At 34.8% G+C, this 21,058-nt stretch overlaps 1 protein-coding gene across 4 annotated transcripts in view; it reads left to right on the top strand.

Moving 5' to 3' along the window:
- NKAIN2 (Na+/K+ transporting ATPase interacting 2) overlaps positions 1-21,058 on the top strand; it is a 1,037,556-nt gene that overhangs the window by 557,674 nt on the left and 458,824 nt on the right. For all 4 annotated transcript variants that reach the window (XM_011944458.1, XM_011944459.1, XM_011944461.1 and 1 more), the window contains one exon: positions 8,884-8,964. In XM_011944458.1, the coding sequence (XP_011799848.1) occupies positions 8,884-8,964 (81 nt within the window). The remainder of the gene's footprint in view (positions 1-8,883; positions 8,965-21,058) is intronic.

Below are 21,058 nucleotides of genomic sequence, written 5' to 3' on the forward strand. Positions count from 1 at the left end.
TTTTCTGCTCCTCTCCCTCCTCTCACCTTCTCTTCTGCCAAGTAGACCCCAATGCCTATTGTTTCCTTCTTTGTATTTAAGTTCTCATCATTTAGCTCCCACTTATAGGTGAGAACATGCTGTATTTAATGTTCTGTTCCTGTATTAGTTTGCTAAGGATAAGCGTGTAAAAGTATAGTTTGGTATTTTTCACTAGTTTTTATGTTTTGTTGACGTTCAAATTTCTAATTTATTTGCATACATCCAGAGAAATGTTTCTATATAACTTAATTTATAATTATAGGTGTTTAAAGACCCTTCAGTGGCATGCTCCCAGCCTTAAGACTGTAGAAATGTAAATATCTTGGCATGAAATGTTTTGGACCAGCAAAGGCAAGCAACTGGTCATATACGGGTGTTTTCCTGCTGAATGAGTATTATTTTTTCAATCACAGGGAATTATTTTTCACTTTTTACTTCAAGAAAACGGAATACTTTTGGGATACTGTTTTTATTTGGAGTTTCATAAAACTTAAAAGTCATGTTTATATGTTCATTAAAATAATTCCCTTTGGATGTTCTAACATTCATAGTCTGTCTTAAGAATAGTGTTTAAGCAAAACATTTTCAGGCATGATTTCCAAAAGAGCTTATATGTCTTACAAAACTAAACATTTTTATGCAAAATGGACATTTCCAGGAATTGATAATAATATAAGCAAGAAAATTACAAAAAGTTAAATAACAGTTGAAATAAATAATAGTAGTTGAATAACTCAAAGTGCATGATTGAACTGACACATGTTATAGAATACTTAGTGAGATGCTTTAATCAACTGAAAAAAAACAGGTAACAGAATATAGAGCAAGATTTCCATTTCATTTAAACACACATTAGACCATATATTCATAGGAAAAAGAATGGAAACCTGTACACTAAAATGATATTGATGATTACATTAAATATAGCATTTTCTCAATTTCCCTTTCTGAGGCTCAAAATTTTAAATATTTTCTATAATAAGAAATTTCTATAAGGGGGGAAAACAATATGTCTTATTTTAAAATGAATTAAATTTAATCATTAAAACATCTATGCAAATATAAAATCACAAGAAAGCCTGATCATATGACAGCAGCATTGGTAAAAAACGAGAAGGTAGAAATCTGACTTCCTCTGTGATCTGCAGCATAATCTAAGATTAGAACTGGATTTCTGTCACACTCTGGCTGATAACCTTATCAGAACCTTTATCCCTGACAAACTACAAGTTATAATAATAGTGTGTTTTTATGTAGGTATTTTTCTTAAGGGACAGGTTTATGTAGCTTGATTTAGATGTAACAGGATTTGTGAATTAGAACACATGATTTACATCATAAAGTAGACTGGCATTGGTCCTAAAGGAAATAATTTGCTTTATTTGGGCCACTTTTGCTCTTCGTTTATCATAACAATAGGAAAAGAATAAGACAGTGATGAGAATGCCTAAGCAGATTAAATGCTACTGCTGTTGGAGATGAGAAAATTAAGCTGAAAATATAATTAACTTTGTGCAGATGGTAAATATTGTCCCCCCATTTTGACCAGGGATATTTGTTTTATGAGTATACACTTATATCTATTAAAACATCTTTATTGTTCATATTAAAACACCTAATTGTTTAAACTTCTAAAGCTTTTTCTTGCTTAAACAAGTCTTTTTTTGTTGTTTTTTCTTTTATTTTTGAGACAGGGTCTTGCTCTGTCACCCAGGCTGGAGCGCAGTGGAGTGATCTTGGTTCACTGAAACCTCCACCTCCCGGGTTCAAGAGATCTTCCCACCTCAGCCTGCTGAATAGCTGGGCTTACAGGAACACGCCACCATGCCCAGCAAATTTGTAGTAGGGATGGGGTTTCATCCTCTTGCCTAGGCTGGTCTTGAACTCCTTGACTCAGGATCTGCCCACTTCAGCCTCCCAAAGTGCTGGGATTACAAGAATGACCACCAAGCCTGGCCAGAAGTTGTTTTTAAGACAAGATTTGTTACTACAGTGTTCCTTAGGAATGCTTCTATCGTAGTTCATTAGAACTGATTATATTATTGTTATAGGAAAAAAACGGGTTTTTGTCAGAGGACCAGGATAATTTAGGCATGTGGACATATTGTAGGATGAGTAGGGCAGTGTTTATTGGGTAAAAGGAAAAAAAGGGAAACAGGAACCCTCAACAAAGCAAGAGAGTCCTGTTAGCAGGTTTCCTGCCTCACAGATTGAATCCCAGGTTACCACACGGGAAGAAGAGAGCCAGCCTCCTCCCCGCTGCAAAAGGCAGGAGCTTCCTGAGGCTCCCCACCATCCTCCCAGTGCACAGGCCGGTTGGGTATTCTCCAGGGGTTGGTTTTTACTTGGCTGTCTGAATATTACATTAAAATTAGCAGCATGATATCTGTGATATTGGTGAGCTGATACTAGTTTTGCATCCTAGTAGAAACAATCATACCTAAAAACATTCCTATAGTTTGCATTAATTGCCAATCATTGATAAATATAAATAATATTAGAAGAGTTACTCAGTTATATCCTGTAATATTTCCCTGTAGCCTCTGTTGAAGTCACGTGCATCCAGCTGGTATTTAATAAATGTGAGCTGATTCATGACTCACCTCCTTTTCTAATTAAGTTCTTAGTCGTATACTACCTTGGTCTACCTTTCTAATTATTGTATAACCCTTGACATATAATAGGGCCATGTCTCTGAGCCTAACCAATATTTTGGCCTTTCATGATTAACAGCCTTAACTAATTTTTATCTTATATAGCTAATTTGATTTCATCATTTGGAGCCACAAATACCACAGGGAAGCCATGATGATTCAATTATGTTTTTTAGCTGATAGTTTTAACCATTTCACTGGATTCTTAAGTTCAATTAATCTCTCAAATGGTTCACCTGGTGCTTCAGAAATCAACTCTTAAAAGTGAATTTTATCATACAATAGAATTTTTCTCTCATCACAGATATCTCAAAGTTTCTATCTGAAACATAAAATATAAGATTTTCTTCACAAGAAAAAAATGAGGCTAAAACAAGATCAGTTTTATAGCAGAAAACTACAAGTTAGGTGGTATCTAGCAATTGTGATATTTTGTTATTATATTAGGCCATCTCTCCAGGGCAGAACATCTTTTCCAATTACACTCAAACTGCATGATTGTCAATTATATCACATCAACCAGCTGTAGCAACTGGGAAGAAGTTTGTACTGATCTTTATACTCTTAAATAACTATGCTGAGTAATTTTAAGAGCAGGGTGAACAATAAGGTTTATTGACAAAAAGCATAGGCCAAATTACAAGGCAGTACAAAATCTTCATCAATGTTTAGGCAGCGAGGCAAAATCCAATTACAGGATATTTGATATAGATAAGTGCCAGCTACTAAAATGAGAAAAAAATGTAGAAAAGAATAAAAAAAGAAAATAAGAGGATTAAGATAGGAGGGATAAGAAAGATAAATGAGAGAAGATTAATGAGGAAAGTTAAATGAGATAAATTAGATAAAGTCCTGCCTTTGGATAGTGATGCACAAGTAGCAGTTACCCTCTGTAGCACTAGTGTGGATTTCTATGTTCATTAAAGGGGTTACACCAGTGACAGTGATCTTTTTTTTGGTAAATCTCTAATGAAGTATAGTGCATTGTGAGACTAACTGGATTGTAATGAAATATACAATTAAGTGAAAATAATGAAAGTAAATGCAAGGATATGAAAGGAACATTTGCTATATTCTTTATGTACATATCCTTCTGAATTACTCTAGAAAAACAGGGATAAAAAAATTATATTCTGCTCCAAAATAATTGCCAATAAATACTGTCAAGAGGCAACTCATAGCTGGGCATGGTGGCACATGTCTGTAGTCCTAGCTATTCAAGAGGCTGAGGCAGGAGGATCATGGAGTCCAGGAGTTCAAGGCTGCAGTGAGCTATAATAACACCACTGCACTCCAGCCTGGGCAAGAGAGTGAGATGCCTTCTCTAAAAAGTAAATAAATAAATAAAAATATTTTTAAAAAAGCAACTCATAAAATAAGATATAGAAAATGCTTTATAATTATGTATTGTGCTGTTAGAAATAATAAATTGTTATTTTAGTGAAACCAAATGAAGGTTGGTTTCATGAAACAGCATTCATCTATAAATAATGTCATTAATATATCAAAAACCCTTAATTTAGTGAATAATATGTTGCATTAAGTAAACGAGTCTAGCTTGCAAGTTCAGTATAATGGACCAATGTTTTATATCAGTTAATATGAGAAGTTTGAGGGGCTAAGGCAGGCAGATAGCTTGAGCCCAGGAGTTTGAGACCAACATAGTGAAACTCTGTCTCTACAAAAAATACAACAAATTAGCCAGGCATGATGGTGCATGCTTGTAGTTCCAGCTACCCAAGAGGCTGAGGTGGAAGGATTACCTGAACCAGGGCAGTTGAAGCTGCAGTGATCGAAGATCGTGCCACTGCCTTCCAGCAGGGGTGGCAGAGTGAGATCCCGTCTCAAAAACAAAACAAAACAAACAAACAAACAAACAAAAACACGTGGAAAGTATGTTTTTAAATATCCAAATCAATACATCTTTGGAGATTACTGTTATTTTATTCATTCATTCAGTCATTCATTTTGAGATGAAGTCTTGCTCTGTCACCCAGGTGGGAGTGCAGTGGCGCGATCTTGGCTCACTGCAACCTCTGCCTCCTAGGTTCAAGTGATTCTCCTGCCACAGCCTCCCTAGTAGCTGGGATTACAGGCCTCTGCCACCATGCTTGGCTAATTTTGTATTTTTAGTAGAGACACGGTTTTGCCATGTTGGCCCACTGGTCTCAAACTGCTGACCTCAGGTGATCCACCCACCTCGGCCTCCCAAAGTACTGGGATTACAAGCCTGAGTCACTGCACCCGACCCTACTGGTTATTTTTTAACAAGAAGAGATGATGATGTAACATAATCGTCATAATAAAATGACAACATATAGTGAAAATTCAAGTGTTGTGTACTTTTCAACAGTTGATCATTCCATTCTCACGGAAGCCATGGAGTTTGCTACTACTAATAAGCCTATTTTATATTTAAGTAAACTTAATTGTAATAGGTCATATCACTTGAAGATAGCCAAAGAGCATAAAGTGACAGAACCAGACATTACGTTCTGCGTTCTTATTCTCTATATGCTAGTTATTTGCATATAATCCATTACCTTTCATATGGTTCCATAAAATTATTAATTTTGGTGACTAAAACATAAATTTTTCAGCTTTTTAACCAAACTAATTTATACATACACATAAATGTAACTAAGTATAAATGAAGATTCCAAATTTTTATTATATTTTCAACATATACTGAAGTAATGACTGTGCCATATATACCACATGAATACAGATAAACATGGTTAGCATTTAATAAGCATAAAATATAATTTTAGTTATGAAATTAAAAAGCTTCCGCATTGACATTTTTAAATACTATATTGGAAAGAATGCTTGCCGACGACAAATTTTCAGGAGAATTTGATATGTATAATACAATATCTCTCATTAGCTCATCAGCCATTGCTGAAATCTTAGTATCCTACTACTTTGACTTTTAGTAAATGGTGTTTATTTAGCTCTCCATTATAAATAATATGGGGACAATATGTCATTGTGCACAAAGGACATGATAAAACATTATAATCAGTCATGCTTTCTCTGTCTCTTGTAATCACTTAAGTCATTGAAACAAACTTAAATTTCTCCTAGGATCTCTGTTCTATAACTGAAGTTCCTCTCTTGCTACAGCCTGCTTAGCTCCCTGATTCTGTCTCTACATCCAACCCTCACCTCAGAGTTTCTCAAATTCTGTATTTTGTCTTGGACCATTTAGTTTGCCCTAACATTATGGTCCATTGAGCAATGCACACATTAAGCAGTTAGATGAAACCAGGTCCTTTAGAAAACAGTTATCATTTATTGTTACATAAACTCCTCATGTAGAGCTCTCACTCCTCATACTACATGAATGATCATAGTAATCTAATAAAAACCATATCTGAGAGGGAAGAATGGGTTCTGCATCTGAAAATAATACCATTTTCTCCATATTGCTACTTATTCATTGACTTACAAAATATTGTCTTAATACCCATTTTGTGCAAAGTACTAAGTTAGGAACCTAGGAACATAAAAATTAAAAAGTAGTCTTTTAAGGAGCTTACCATTGTGCATTGGAGAAAATATGCAAATAATCAGATATACGACATTTCATATGAAATTAGGAGAAACAAAGTTCGTTGCAGCACTAAGTAGGGCTCAGGCAATTCTTGTTCATGAAGGAGGTGATATTTGAATTAACCTTTTAAAGAAATGATAGGTGGTAAGAAGAGTGCCTAGGGGAAAGTAAAAGTATGCAAGAATGCATGGATAATTGTTGGGAGAAAAGCTGAGTGTTGGGAGAAGCTGAGGCGGGGCTTGCATGTCTGACTTAATGTAAAAGAGCCTTGGAACATGTCCAGAGTCCAGAGTCTAAAACCCCTTGTGGCCTTTGGAACACCAAACTCTGTGCCAAAGGGCAGAAGCCTGCCCTGACACACCACAATCTCAGACCAGGGCATAAAACCCATCATGGCTTGGATAGAATCCAGGGCTCATGGCTCTGGATTGTGTCTAGACTTGCTAGCTCTTTGTTCCTTGCTCTCCCAGGATGGATTGTATCTTGAGTTCAAAGAACCTGCTCTCCATTATCTCAAGTAGCAGAATATGTTCCATATGCTTCAAAGGAAATACTAAACCATCACAGCTGTAGATCATATGCTTGCCCTTTCAACCCCCACCTTCTCACCACCTGTTTCTTTGTTAGAGCGCCAATAAACAGACTGGGCTTCCAGAGCTTGGGGCCTTTGCAACCGCCACACTCGCAACGGCCCCCTAGACCCACTTTCTCTCTCAAACTGTCTTTTCTCATTCCTTTGACTCTGCCAGACTTAGTCACCCCCACAACCTGGTGTTGGGTCTGATCACCCCAACGATAATACACAAAAAGGCACAGAGGTGGGAAATAACTTTCCATCTACATGGAAGAGCAAATAATATATGTGTCTGGAATCGAGGATTACTCCAGAAATCAACTGAAATGCATATGTTGTCTCAAAAGATAACAAGGTGCGAGATCATGATCATGATCATGGAGGTTCGTGAAGCATAAATTAAAGATGTTGGAACTCACCTAGAAAGGATAGAAACCACTGGCATTTGTTTAGAAGGGAAGTGACATGATACCATCTTGTTCCACTTTTTAAAAATTCACACCTGCTCTTTCCTTTGTTTCCAGGACCCTCCCATGAAAGCCCTTCCGACCCCCCATGCTTTTAAGTCCATTCATTTTAAGCTTGATTCATCTCTTCTAGAAGGTGTTTCTTAACCTCTTTTGTTAAGCTTTGCAGATTCTTTTTCCCAGAACAGGTTATATACTCCTCTCATTTTCCTTCCTTATGCTCAGACTTTATATATTTTTATGATTCCTGTATAATAATGATCTATTTTTAAAAAATCTGTCACCCTCACTTGATTTGAGTTCAGGAGGAATTCATCATTGGTCTCTGTATTCTCAGTGTCTTGCTAGCATGTTGCCTTCTGGGTGCTTCATACGTTTTAGCTGACTGAATGATCAGAACTATATCTTAGTAAGAAAATCTGTCATCATTAAAGAAGGTACACTAAAGAGAAAATAGAATAAATTTAGGGACACTAGCTAGATGGTCACTGTAATGGGAGATAGTGAAATGATAAAATAAGAAGGTGAATGGAGATGTGAAAAGGAGACACCAGGCCGGGCGCGGTGGCTCAAGCCTGTAATCCCAGCACTTTGGGAGGCCGAGACGGGCGGATCACGAGGTCAGGAGATCGAGACCATCCTGGCTAACACAGTGAAACCCCGTCTCTACTAAAAATACAAAAACTAGCCAGGCGAGGTGGCGGGTGCCTGTAGTCCCAGCTACTCGGGAGGCTGAGGCAGGAGAATGGCATAAACCCAGGAGGCGGAGCTTGCAGTGAGCTGAGATCCGGCCACTGCACTCCAGTCCGGGCAACAGAGCGAGACTCTGCCTCAAAAAAAAAAAGAAAAGGAGACACCAAAGAGAGAAAGCTGATTAGAATGGGACCGAGGCAGAAAGACTGATTTGAAGAGTATCGTTGACAATGTGGGAAAAGGTTATACATTGTCCTACATGGGGATGGTTTTGCTAAGGAAACTGTGAGTTTTCTTTTGGTGGGTTTTATCTGACATCTATGTTAGAGCATTGAAATTTTTTAGATGTCCAGAAACTATAATTATTCACTCTTAAAACAAAAATGTGGATTACTATTTTTTGTCTTAAAACCAGAAAATTTATCCTGAGGCAGGTTTGAGCTGTAATACTATGAGTCTGTAACAGTAAGAAAAAAAAAACTCAACAGTCCAGCCTGGCCAACATGACAAAACCCCATCCCTAATGAAAATACAAAAATTAGCTGGGTGTGGTGGCACGCACCTGTAGTCCCAGCTACTTGGGAGGCTGAGAGTGCAGAATCACTTGAACCCGGGAGAAAGAGGTTGCAGTGAGCCAAGATCATGCCACAGCACTTCAGCCTGGGTGACAGAGTGAGACTTTGTCAAAAAAAAAAAAAAAAGAAAAAGAAAAGAAAAGAAAGAAAGAAAAGGAAAAAAAAGGAAAGAAAAAACTCAGCAGAGATAAACGTACATCTAATCCTGTTCCTTAGAGAGAAGCAATATCTAACCTTTCCCACTAATCTTATATTTGGGTGTGCAAAAGTTCAAGTTTTATTTGAATCATACTCAACTGATTCCAAATTAATTATATGTTATTTCTCTCTTGCTTCTCTACAGTATGCTGTCTGGCTAGTCCTCTGGGTTACGTGGAATGTGTTTGTTATCTGCTTCTATTTGGAGGCTGGGGACCTCTCAAAGGTAATTTACCTCTAATTTGCCTGAGTCATCAGTAGTGTGTTAGCAAGTGTCTTCCTAAGTAAGGCAGAGTCTCATCCTGTTCTGCTTGCTTAGATGCACCTCAGTGAAAGTAAAATGAAAGGTATCTTGATTTATATTTCTGCATTTTTCTCTTAAAAATATGTTTAGTGAGTCACAAAAATGTACTTTTTCTTAAGCAAAACTAATGTGAAATGTTGATTATTATAGTGACCAGGCAGTGTACTTTAAAACGTTAACCACTGAGACATTTCTGAAGCAAAATGTGAATTAAAAAAAAAATCTTGAAGATTTCTGAAATCACTTAGTTTGCTTATTGCTCTGCTAAACATTTTCATTATTGATTTTAAATAGCAGTGCAATAATTTAACAGTTAATGGCCTTGGTTGAATGAAATTCTTACTAGAGGGATATAATATGTTACAGAAATGAATAAAATAAACCCTTTATTCTAAATAGGCTAGGAAAACTAAATACTTGCTTTTTTCACTTAGTTTTTTTGTGCTCTGTATGTGTGTATCTTGCTACTATATTTTTCACATGGATGCCCTTACTACTCAAATAGCACAGACTTTAGATCTCGAAAACCATCATCCTTCTGTTAGAATGCAATTGACAACAAGTAAGTAAAATGAGGTAATCCATTCAAGGCAGTAGCAAATTCTGACATTTGAGAGAGTTTCAAACTTGTATGTACTTCCTCGTATTTAAAACTTCACAACATAAAAATTGTAAAAATATTCTTTTACTTACCCTGTATTAGAGCAGAAGGCCCTTGCAAACATGTTGATGTTTTTAAAACCTAGAGATACTTGCATGCTTTAAAAGACCAAGATAGCTAAAAAAAAATTTTTAAAGAAAATTCCTCAGGAACTACCTTTGCCTTGTCAAGCTATATATTTTGGCAGGAGAGAGAAGAGGAAATGGTAATACACATTTATGATCCTAAATGCAGGAGTTCCACAAAGCACTCAGCATGTGCTGTTTGTTTATTATTTAATTGTGATATGTGGCTTTATATCAAGTGAAAGTCATCTTGATTTGTTTTTATTCAATGACAAAAGATGAAGGATAAGATAAGAAGATGATATCATGATATGAGAGAGAACCAAAGCTTCTTGACGGTGTAATTTTATGATCAGAATGTGGACAAGTCCTCACTATGGCTGACAAAATCTCCCTAGAGGATGCCATTTCTGTGTTTCTTGCAGGGCATCGTTCCCCACACTCTGGTTAGCAGGCAGTCTTTTCAGGAAGGTGCCGTGACCAATGAAAAGAAATTGTTCAGTGGCGCTAGGAGGGGACCCAGACAGGATTGCTGCTGAAAACTCACATTCGCCTCAGTGTAAGAAAAGCAGACACGCTTTCCCAAGGATTTGAATTCCTTGCCCAATTTATATATCTCTGCTACTCTATAATCCACTTTCTTCAAAGAAGTTCCACAGTAGGATGACTTTTAATGATATTTTCAATTTTAAATAATCACCTTAAAAATTGTAAGGCAGGTGTTCAGACATATTGCCTGGGTAAAATGATCCAGCAGATCAGAGAATTTGTTTAATATTAAGGAAAGAGAGAAAAAGATTTGAGCAAAGCTGGCTGCACAAGTGTTCTGTAATTGTGTTCACTGCTCCACATGATGACTGCAGGCACAGAATAAAGCTTGTGACTTCATGAACTTGGACACAGGCATTGAAACCACAGCCAGGGTGCTAAGAATTCTTCCAATGTGCATGGGCAGATAATGACTATTCCTTGGCAATGAAACAGTTAATCTTTTATTTTCTTCTCATCCTATAAACCAAGGCTAGGCTGTGCAGAGCGCATAAAAATTTAATAATTTCCTTTTTAACAAATAATCTAAAAGAAAACCATAAAGGGCAAAGTTATATAGTTATCTGTACTGGGTTTTCCTCTCTTTCCTGTTCAAAGGGCTTGAAAAAAGGTATATTTACACCATTTAATTCTTTGGTGGTTGCAACTGCCTCATATTCTTCAAGTAATACAGTGCTAGAAGGAAGCAATGGTAATGAAAAATGTACAAAAACATAGAAACTCAAAAATGGTACACATGAAACTTCTGATAATATTAAAAGAATGTAAACCATTGTTTTTCTCAATCCACTAAAAAAAAAAAAAAGAGTTTGAATGTGTCTAACCTATGAATGGATCAGTTAGTTTGAGGCTGAGGGAGCCATTTGTGAAATAGAATCAGGGTTGAAATTTTGTGGGCTTTGTATATGTGAAAGAGGTGTATTTATTTCCATGAAATCTTTCGTAAACAGGTGATGGCTTCATAATTGATATTGGTAAGAGGTAATAAAATGTGGTAAAACATTAAGGTAAATTTTTGTTACCTGCTCTAGAGTTTAGAACTTTGTGCTGTCTTCTCTGCTTTTTCTAATGAACTATCTGCGAGATGCTTATGAGTGAAACAGAAATTAGAGTAATCAACCAACTCCCTGTGTACATTCATATTGAAATGACTTAATTTCAATAATGTGATACACAGGACTAACCCTTTTGATTATGCTTTCTTTGTATACATAGGGATATAGTTAATATATTTTCTTCATTGAAAATTCTATGAAAATCCAACATTAGTATTAAAATTTCAAATAGCATATTTTAATTACAGTGTCCACAAAATCTAAGGAAAAATAAAAATAATTTGCCGGAGAAACTTTTAAATGTTATATCATAGTTAAATTAACAAAATAATGGGAATATAATATAAAATGATACATAAGATGATAGCAGCAAATCAACATACACATTTAATATAATTGTAATTATTTCTGCTTATGCTAATGCATGAAATATTAGTGTTGAAGCTAAATATCCTAAAGCATTTAGCAGTGTGTAACTTCCTGGGTTGATATTTTCGTAGATGTCCTGTTAAGGAAACTGAGAAAAAATTAGTCTGTAACCTGAAGTGTCTGGTAACTGTTTGAAATTGCCTTCGAGCATCAAATGTGACTTGGGCTATTGAATTAATACTTTTGACAATTCCTCATATAGCCTTATTATTCTGTTGTATTATTCTTGACAATTGTGGTTCTCTTGATCATGTATCAAATAGAGAGAAATAAGAACTAACCTCAGCCATCAACTGAGTTGAGTTATTTTCAACACAGGAGAGATATGCTATTTGTTCTGAAGTAATTTTTAAGTTGAAAGTATATAGCAGTAAGAAGGAAAACACATATAATATGGTAATTAATCTATTCAGTTCGTCATCTGGGAGAACAAAATTTATTACATTATTTTTTTGAATAGTAATACAAAGGGAAGGAAACTTAATGGTCTTCTGACTGTCTGTAAAAACCTATATTATATTGCATATGATAAAATTATAAATTACTCAGGCCGAAATTATATACTTATACTTTTCTTCATATTACTGTTTTCAGATATGTTTCTACCTTCATAATGTATGGGGCACCATTAGTGAATGATGTGCCTAACTTTATAAATAAAACAATAAACTTACAGAGCATGAAGGATAAACCAAGGGATTATTGTACACTTAAAACAACCCAATTTGTCTTTATTTAACCCTTTGGGACTAGGGGATGCAGGTATATCTTTCTCAGATGTCGCTATAGTAACAGAAATGTATATCTAATGTATGTTTCAGAATGAACCCATCCTAGAAAGCTGTCATATTTTAATAATTTTGATAGTTGCTTCAGAGATCTAGATATAACTTATCAATTTAAAAATTTGTTATATAAAAAAGTCATGTAACAATGTGGCTTATTTAAGCTTTAGGGAATAAAATTGCACTCTTGTGAATGTTAAGAGACAGGAAGGAGATAAAACCTGTCATATACTGTAGGCTATAGGGAACAAATCCTAAAAACCAGATGCAAGTGCAATGTGGAATAATGTACCGTTCCAACAATCTCAGTTTTATTTCTTCTGTAACAAAATGAATAATTCATTTAGAAAGATATCAGATATTTGGATTCTTTTGCTCAATAAAATCAATGCTTGTAACAAAATTTGCTTTTCTGACCTCCTATGTAAAAAGATGGTATGCAGAGAAATATGTTATAATCTTTTATTTGAAAAAAACAACTCTTCTTTACTTTTCTTCATGAGATAAAAATATTTGAGCAATTACTATTAAACAAAGACTACCTATAATAATTGATTTAAGACAAAATTTAACAAATATTATAATGACAATATATTGGGTTCATTTTTTAAATTTTGATTTTCTTGCTGTAAAATTTATATATCTGAGAAAATTTCAATTAACTATTACTAAACTAATTAGAAAAATTTTTATTTCCCAACTATCAAAGCAGATTTTTGCCTGATGATGCAGGGAAAGATATTCGACCTGTTATTAATGATTAAATGTAATGTAACTCTTTCCCAAATCCAGAAATGAACCAGCCAGTTAGAATTTGGTCAGTCACCATCTCCCTTCTCTTGTTTTTCTTTACACTTCATTGAATTAAACTAATTCTTTCCTCATTTCTTAAATTCATTTTTCTTTATTTTCTATTTCCTTTTAATATCTTAAAGTGAGGAAAAGAGTCCATGAAATGTTCTTATTCTCTGTCTCCATTCTTTTACTTGAAAATGCCATTCACTGAAACTATATTCTTTACACATGTGTCTACCAGATTCATATTTTCAGTCTTGACCTTGTTGCTAAGTTAACATGTCACATCTCCAACTCCCTGCTGGTGTCAGGCCAATTCTATTGTCACCTTAAATTCAAAATGTCCAAAAGGATTTATCATCATCCCCAAAGAATCCAACTTCTTTAATTCATTTTCTACTGAGAGAAGAAAAAAGAGAATAAAACAAAATTTATTTTGGAAAAAAAATGAATAAAAGAGGAAACATAATTTTGTTATCATTTTTGAGATAGAGTCCTGCTCCGTCACCCAGGCTGGAGTGCAGTGGTGCAATCTCAGCTCACTGTAGCCTCTGCCTCCTGGGTACAAGCAATTTTCCTGCCACAGCCTCCCAAGTAGCTGGGATTACAGGTGCGTGCCACCACACCAAGCTAATTTTTGTATTTTTAGTAGAGATGGGGTTTTGCCATGTTTGCCAGGCTGGTCTGGAACTCCTGACCTGAAGTGATCTGCCCTCATTGGCCTCCCAAAGTGTTGGGATTACAGGCATGAGCCACACACTCGGCCAGAATGTTTTATATGAACTACCGAAATCCTTATATAAATTGATCATGAGATAAAGCAAGAAATATATATTTGTATAATTTATCTAGTACTTCTGTGTGTATATATATTGTGAACTTTAGATACCAATAAGTAGAAAACAACAGAGATCTGTTAAAGTAATGATTACTCAAAAAAGGTTATATTCCAAAAACATCAGCTGGCTTTGTAAATGTGCTATACCCTGGGTGCATTTGTTGTTTCTGGTTGAGGCAGGAGGCTGAGAATTCAGGCTTTACACCCTGTTGAACGCTATTTTTTGGCAAATGTATAAATCAGCATAGCTTTGAGGGAGGTGGTCTAAAGCACATAAGCAATTTTTCTGTTAAGGCATTAGGCAAATTCTGTACTAGGCTAAAAATATAAATGGAAAACTCTGTAAATGCAGAATGAAAATTTTTCGGCAGTCATGCCAAATTAGTTTGAAGACAGGGAAGGACTCTGTAGAATAAACTAGACTTTCATGTGAAAAGACCTGAAGAACAAGCCAGAGGCAAACCAAGTACAGACTGAAGATTACCAGAACTAAATACAGATACAACTCAGCACAATTCTTGATTGAAATAAGCTGATTACCCATCACTTTATCTCTCTAGTTGAGAGAAAAGAGAAACATCTGAGGATAAAGATACCATTATTTTAGACATTTACAATTTATTTATGTGCATGACATCAGGCAATTGAAAATCATTACAGATGCTAAAAGAAACAATGTAATGATTGAAAGAGAAGAAGATACACAATTGAAATAGACCAAGAGATGATTCAGATATTTTAATTATCTGATGAAGATTTTTAAAAACACATACACAATATATTAAAGAAAATAAATGGGAAAACTGGAACTAATTCATTGAAAGAGAAAGAATTTACCCCCTGAGAGCTGGAATTTATGTAGAGAATCAAATGGAAATTGTAAGACTTAGAAATATAATATCTAGAAACAAGAACTCATTAAGTAGGTTTAATAGTAGATTTAAAAGAATAGAAGAGACAATTAGGAACTTGAGAAATAATTTATTAACATTTTCCAAACTAAAGCACAGAAAAGGGTTAAAAATATCAAAAAAAGCGAGAAAAGAATGTCAAAAACTTATGGGTTCAACAAATGATTCAATATGCACATTATTGAATTAACGGGATAAAAAAACAGAATTGGATAGAAGCAATATCTGAAGTGAAGATGACAGAAAGTTTTCCAAAATTAATTAGTAACATCAACCCACAGATTCCAGAATACTTTAATATTTCAAGTTTAATCAAGAAAAACGGATTTAGGTGTAGACGAATAGAAACGTTAAAAATCTAAATTAAAGAGAAAATTATAAAAGGCGCACAAAGATAAAAGACCCAAAGACCCAAAAGAACAGAAAAAGACTGACAGTTGACCTTTCAACAGGAAGGCAATTGAATGACATCTTTAAAGTGTTTTAAAATGCCAACCTAGAATTCTTTAACCTGCAAAAATATTCAACAATTAAGATGAAATGAAAGCATTTTTCAACAACACCTAAGATAGATAATTATTAGCAAACTTTAACTGAAGGAAATACTAAAGGTAGTTATTTAGGCAGAATGAGAAAAAAACACCCCAGAGAGAAAAATTGAATTTTAGGAAGGAAAGAAGATAATAGAAAGAATAACAGAGGTTGTATTGTTAAACACAAAACAATAGCAATAAAATCTTTGGGGATGTAAATGTTTGTAAAATTAAAATGAATTACAACAATAACACAAAAGGTAGGAAGGAGCTAAAGTTTTCTAAAGTTCTAGCATTATTATGGAAATGTTAATGGTAATATTTATGTTAGATTATAATAGTTCAGGACTAGTAATTTCTAGAATAACTACTAAAAGACAGCATAACCCCTAAAAACTAACTATAGCTGAAAAATGAAAGTAATTGATTAGTCTAAGCAATGCTAAGAAGGAAGAAATGCTAAGAACAACAGAGAGGGTCAATAAGAAAAAAATATCAAGATGAGTGCTGTAATCTTAAATATATCAATAAATATATTAAATATAAATGTACTAATACTCCAATTAAAAGGCTACTAAGATTGTTGGTCTGGATAAAGACACAAAACCCAAATGTATGTTGTCTATAAGAGATATGCCTTCAATAGGATTTAAATTATAAGTTAAGAACAAGTAAAAATCTGTTCCTATAAACACAAATGTAATTTTTATAGATTTGTGATGTAGTAATTTTAATATAAGATGAGGTAATGTTTAAGGCAGGAAACATTACTAAAGATAAAGGGGGAAATGTCATAATGATAAAAAGGTAAATCTACATGAAGATGTTACAATTCAACATTAACTGAATAAAATAATACAGCTTCAAAGTATATGAAGTAAAATTAATAGAATTAAAAGGAGAAACAGCCATATCCACAATCACAGTGGGAAACTTTTACACTGCTCTCTGGATATATCAATCAGATGAAAATGCAATAAGGATATAGAATATCTATCTAAACAGTTAAAAAACTTGATATAATTGACATATGTAATACACTCCACCAAACAAAAGGGTTTTCAAAGGCATGTAGAATATTGAATCATATAATGATTCAAAATGTAGAATAGTCAAATTATAGAATGATTTGCAATTATTCAGCAAGTATTGTCTGACAACTATAGAATTAAGCTAGAAAATCTGCAACTGTGTGGAAATTAAGGAATACGCTTTGGAACCTATGGACCTAATAGGTTGGAATGGAGTTTAGAAAGTATTTTGAACTCAATAAAAATGAATTTATTGCTTAAAAAAAACTTAGTGGTGTGAAATTACAGAAATGCTTAAAGGAAAAAATATGACCTTAAAGGGAGATATTAAAAGAGAAGAAATGCTGAAAGCGCAATGATCTTAACTTCCATAGCCAGAAGCTAGTGAGAGAACAACAACTGAAACTTCTCTAAAGTGAAACTTTCTAATAACAAGGATAATAGCAGGACTCAATGCGTATACAATAGGGGGAAAAAAGCAATAAAGCCAAATTGCCTTTTAGTGTTTATAAAATTGAGGAGGTCCTTATCAATAGTGATTAAATGAAAAAATAAGTAAAATCACATTTTGCTAGTATGACAAATAACTCTGTAGATGATTGGAGAGAGAGTACACTGTGAACAAGTTTAAACCAATATATTTGACAATCAGGGTGAAATAGACAAATTCTTTGGATACCACAACTTGAAATAAATTAAAAATCTGAAGACCTTTTTATCCATTAAATAAATTGCATCATTAATCAAAACCTTTGGACAGAAAAAACAAAACAACACTTTGTGTTCACATGATTTCACTGAAAAATTCTCAAAAATGTTTGGGAATGTTGTACTACCAATATACACAAATTCTTTCTAAGAATACAGCAGAAATGCCTCCCATCTCATCTTTTGAGGCCAGTATAACCTTACTTATTGGGGAAACGTGTGATTGTCAAATGACAGATTACTGAATTGAAATGTAATAATAGGCCAGGCACGGTGGCTCATGCCAATAATCCCAGAACTTTGGGAGGCTGAGGCGGGTGGATCACCTGAGCTACACCAGCCTCGGCAACATGGTGAAACCCCATCTCTACCAAAAATACAAAAAATTAGCCAGTTGTGGTGGTTCCCACCTGTATTCCCAGATACTCAGGAAGCTGAGGTAAGAGGATCGCCTAAGCCCAGGAGGTAGAGGCTGCAGTAAGCTGAGATCGTGCCACTGTAATCCAGCCTGGGTGAGAGAGTGAGACCTTGTCTCAAAAAAAAAAAGTAATAAATAAGAATTTACAAATGCTGAATAACTCTCCATAAATTTATAAATAATTATGATATTCTTTCCCACACTGTATTGTAATATGTATTTATATTTCCATCTCTCCTTGAATTTGCTAAAAGACCATGCATCATCGTTACTCAGGAGAATGTCACTGAGCCAGCACACAGTAGTGAGGAATTATAGAATCAGTTAAGAGCATTTTAGATGTTTATAAATAAACCCATTTGATATGTCATAAAACAAATGCAACAAGTTGTTCTTATCAATATCTTCTAATTACATGTTTCTTTGACTATCCTTTCTTCAATGTTGGAATCATGTTTTATGCATCCCCTGGATCAAGGAAAATGTCAGGCACATGAACTATGCTCACTGGAATGAAATCAAATGGTAATAGAGTGGACTTCAGTAATTGTCTAGATGTACAAATACAGCTGCTGGGGACTTTTTCTTCTCCTCCACTATTGCATGGATAATGCGGTCTACACCTCTCAGGTCAATTCCAGCACTCTGCGGTAGTAGCAAGCAAAAGGAAAGTAATCCCAGCATTAGGTCACCTTGAAAACTCTTGAAAACTAACCATTATATAAATCACTTTGACATCTTTTTAATTGTAGATTATGATTCTCTTAGAGTAAGGCCTAAGTTATTTCATCCCTAACTGCTATGTGATGACATTCTTGTTTGCCTATCAAACATATTTTGAGTTGTAAGGATTTAATTACTGGGAACTTTGACATAGGGCACAAGGTAAGTTCTTGATTTCTGGCCATCCTTTGAATCAGGGATCCTAGGGTACATCTTGATAATTGTGCATAAACAAATCCATCACCTGATGTAACACTTACTGCTGATACCACCCAAGATATCAAGTGAAATAACCAAGTAGATTACCCAGAACTCTAAGGAGAACTTAGGCTTACATTCTTCCTTTAATTCCCAAGTTATATTATGCTGCTTTTGTGTGGCAAAATTCTTTTAGAAATGTCCCCAAGCCTTTCTCCAAGGTGGATCTGACTCCAAAATGTATCCAGACATGCCTCTAGTTTTCTTTATTTTCTTTATAATTGAATTTTCAGAAGCTAAAGATCTTAATTTTCAGGGTATTCTTTGGTTGAAAACTACAACTATGCTTGCATATTTCCACACAAATGTTGGCCTTCCTTACCCTTGTGGTTAAAACAATGTAAACTATTTAATAGTTCTCCTGTTTCCTCTCATAACTGAGTTGCATTCTTTCCCTCTACAAGATGTAGATGGCAGCTACAGTTCCTATGACTCTATGAATGAACTGTGTTAATTTGTACTATCTTACTTTGACATCTTCCCTATTTCTAAAACCGCTTTCAGATTCCCCAGAGGATGTCAAGAACCCCATTTTCTTTTCTGTGGGCCTCAAAAAATCTCATGGGTATTGAAAGAGGGTCCTTCCAAACAGAAGAGTCCCCCAAGCATCCGCAAAGTTTTGGAACATGAGCAAGCATTATTTCCTCTGGGTGATTCATAGGCACCATGCATGTAAAATGTTAGTAGAAGGTCCTCCCAAAGAGCAATGAGAACAGGCAACCAGAGTTGTCTGAAACTCAGCCATCTGCACAAGATGATCTGTTACTCATTCAAAGGCATACCTGACCCAATTACTGCAACTTCTTACTCTGTTCTCTCTGGAAATGGACTTTTATGGTTTTATCTGTTCTCTTTTCAATCTGTTAGTAAAAAATAAACCAAGTGCAGTTTCCTTTACCCAACATTTCTTTCTCAGCAACATTTTACTCTCTCACGAATCAAAAGCTTTGGTTTCAAAGCTATTATTTCTGATGCAGTCTTTGAGAGGCTCTTTTGAAAAATAAAATAAAAATCAAGCACCAACCATTTCTTTCTTTTTGCATTCCTACGAAAACAATGCTAATTATCTTTGAAGCAATGAGGATATCACTAACTCAGAAGAGAAAGTTTTGCAAAACATAAGTATAAAAATTAAAACCACAGATAATAACATTCAAAGATAGTGTCCTGCTGGAAATAAAACAATAGCAAATATGAACATGACCTAAGCAATTACCATCCTTGTTTGTCTCTAAAGCCCACTCTATGGAAATTATTCTAGGATAGTAATTTTTATTCTATGCCCAATTTTAAAAAGCTATGCTTGTATAGGTTTATTATTTATGGAGCCATGTAAAATTACAAGAATACATTTGCATTAAGAGTTCTATGGCTTTAAATTTAAAAATATTTGAATTTTCAAAAATGAAACCACTGTAATTTTCTGAAAACCTTGAAATAATTGGTCCACATTGGAATTATTTCCTATAAGTGGCCCCTTAGGTCAAGCTTGTCCAAATCACAGCCTGCAAGTTGCATGCAACCCAGGACGGCTTTGAGTGTAGCCCAACACACATTTGTAAACTTTCTTAAACATTGTGAGTTTTTTTATGTGATTTATGTTTTTAGCTCATCAGCTACAGTTAGTGTTAGTGTGTTTTATGTGATCCCCAAGACAATTATTTTTCTTGCAGTGTGGCCCGGGAAGCCAGAAGATTGGGTACCATGCCTTACATCCTGAAATAGTTTAAAATTTACCTGAAAAGTATGCCAAATTCCTCATAGTCCACCCCAGCCCCTGGTGTGCTTTTGGTCTTTGATAAGTTCTGTGATGGCTGCGTCAAAATCACCCCCTTTACTGTAAACAGTAACCCAGACGTGACCCTTGGGACTCATTTGGAAACTAAATTAAGATTGGCAGTTGACAAATTTGCTTTAGAGGGCAGAATGTCAATTTTTTTACCTGTTGGTTCGCTCCGGGACAATTGATGCTTTGATGAAATAGGGGGAAATTATTTAAAAATACAACTCAAGGGATATTAAATAGCAAAATAAATTATCTTTGTTTCTAGCATCCAGATTATTTGGCAAAGAAAGAGCAAATAAGTGACTGTTTTTCATGGCTTTCATATGGTGACAAACCTGTTCTATTCTGCTTTGTACTTAAAATTTACATTGAAAATGCAATTGAACCTTTGGTTTAGTACTTCAGTACACTATAGGTAACCAGGGAGCAATGTTCAGTAAACACCATGCTAATGGATGCAAAACAATACAG

Source organism: Colobus angolensis, unplaced genomic scaffold (assembly GCF_000951035.1).
Source record: "Colobus angolensis palliatus isolate OR3802 unplaced genomic scaffold, Cang.pa_1.0 Scaffold231, whole genome shotgun sequence".
Lineage (NCBI taxonomy): Eukaryota > Metazoa > Chordata > Mammalia > Primates > Cercopithecidae > Colobus > Colobus angolensis.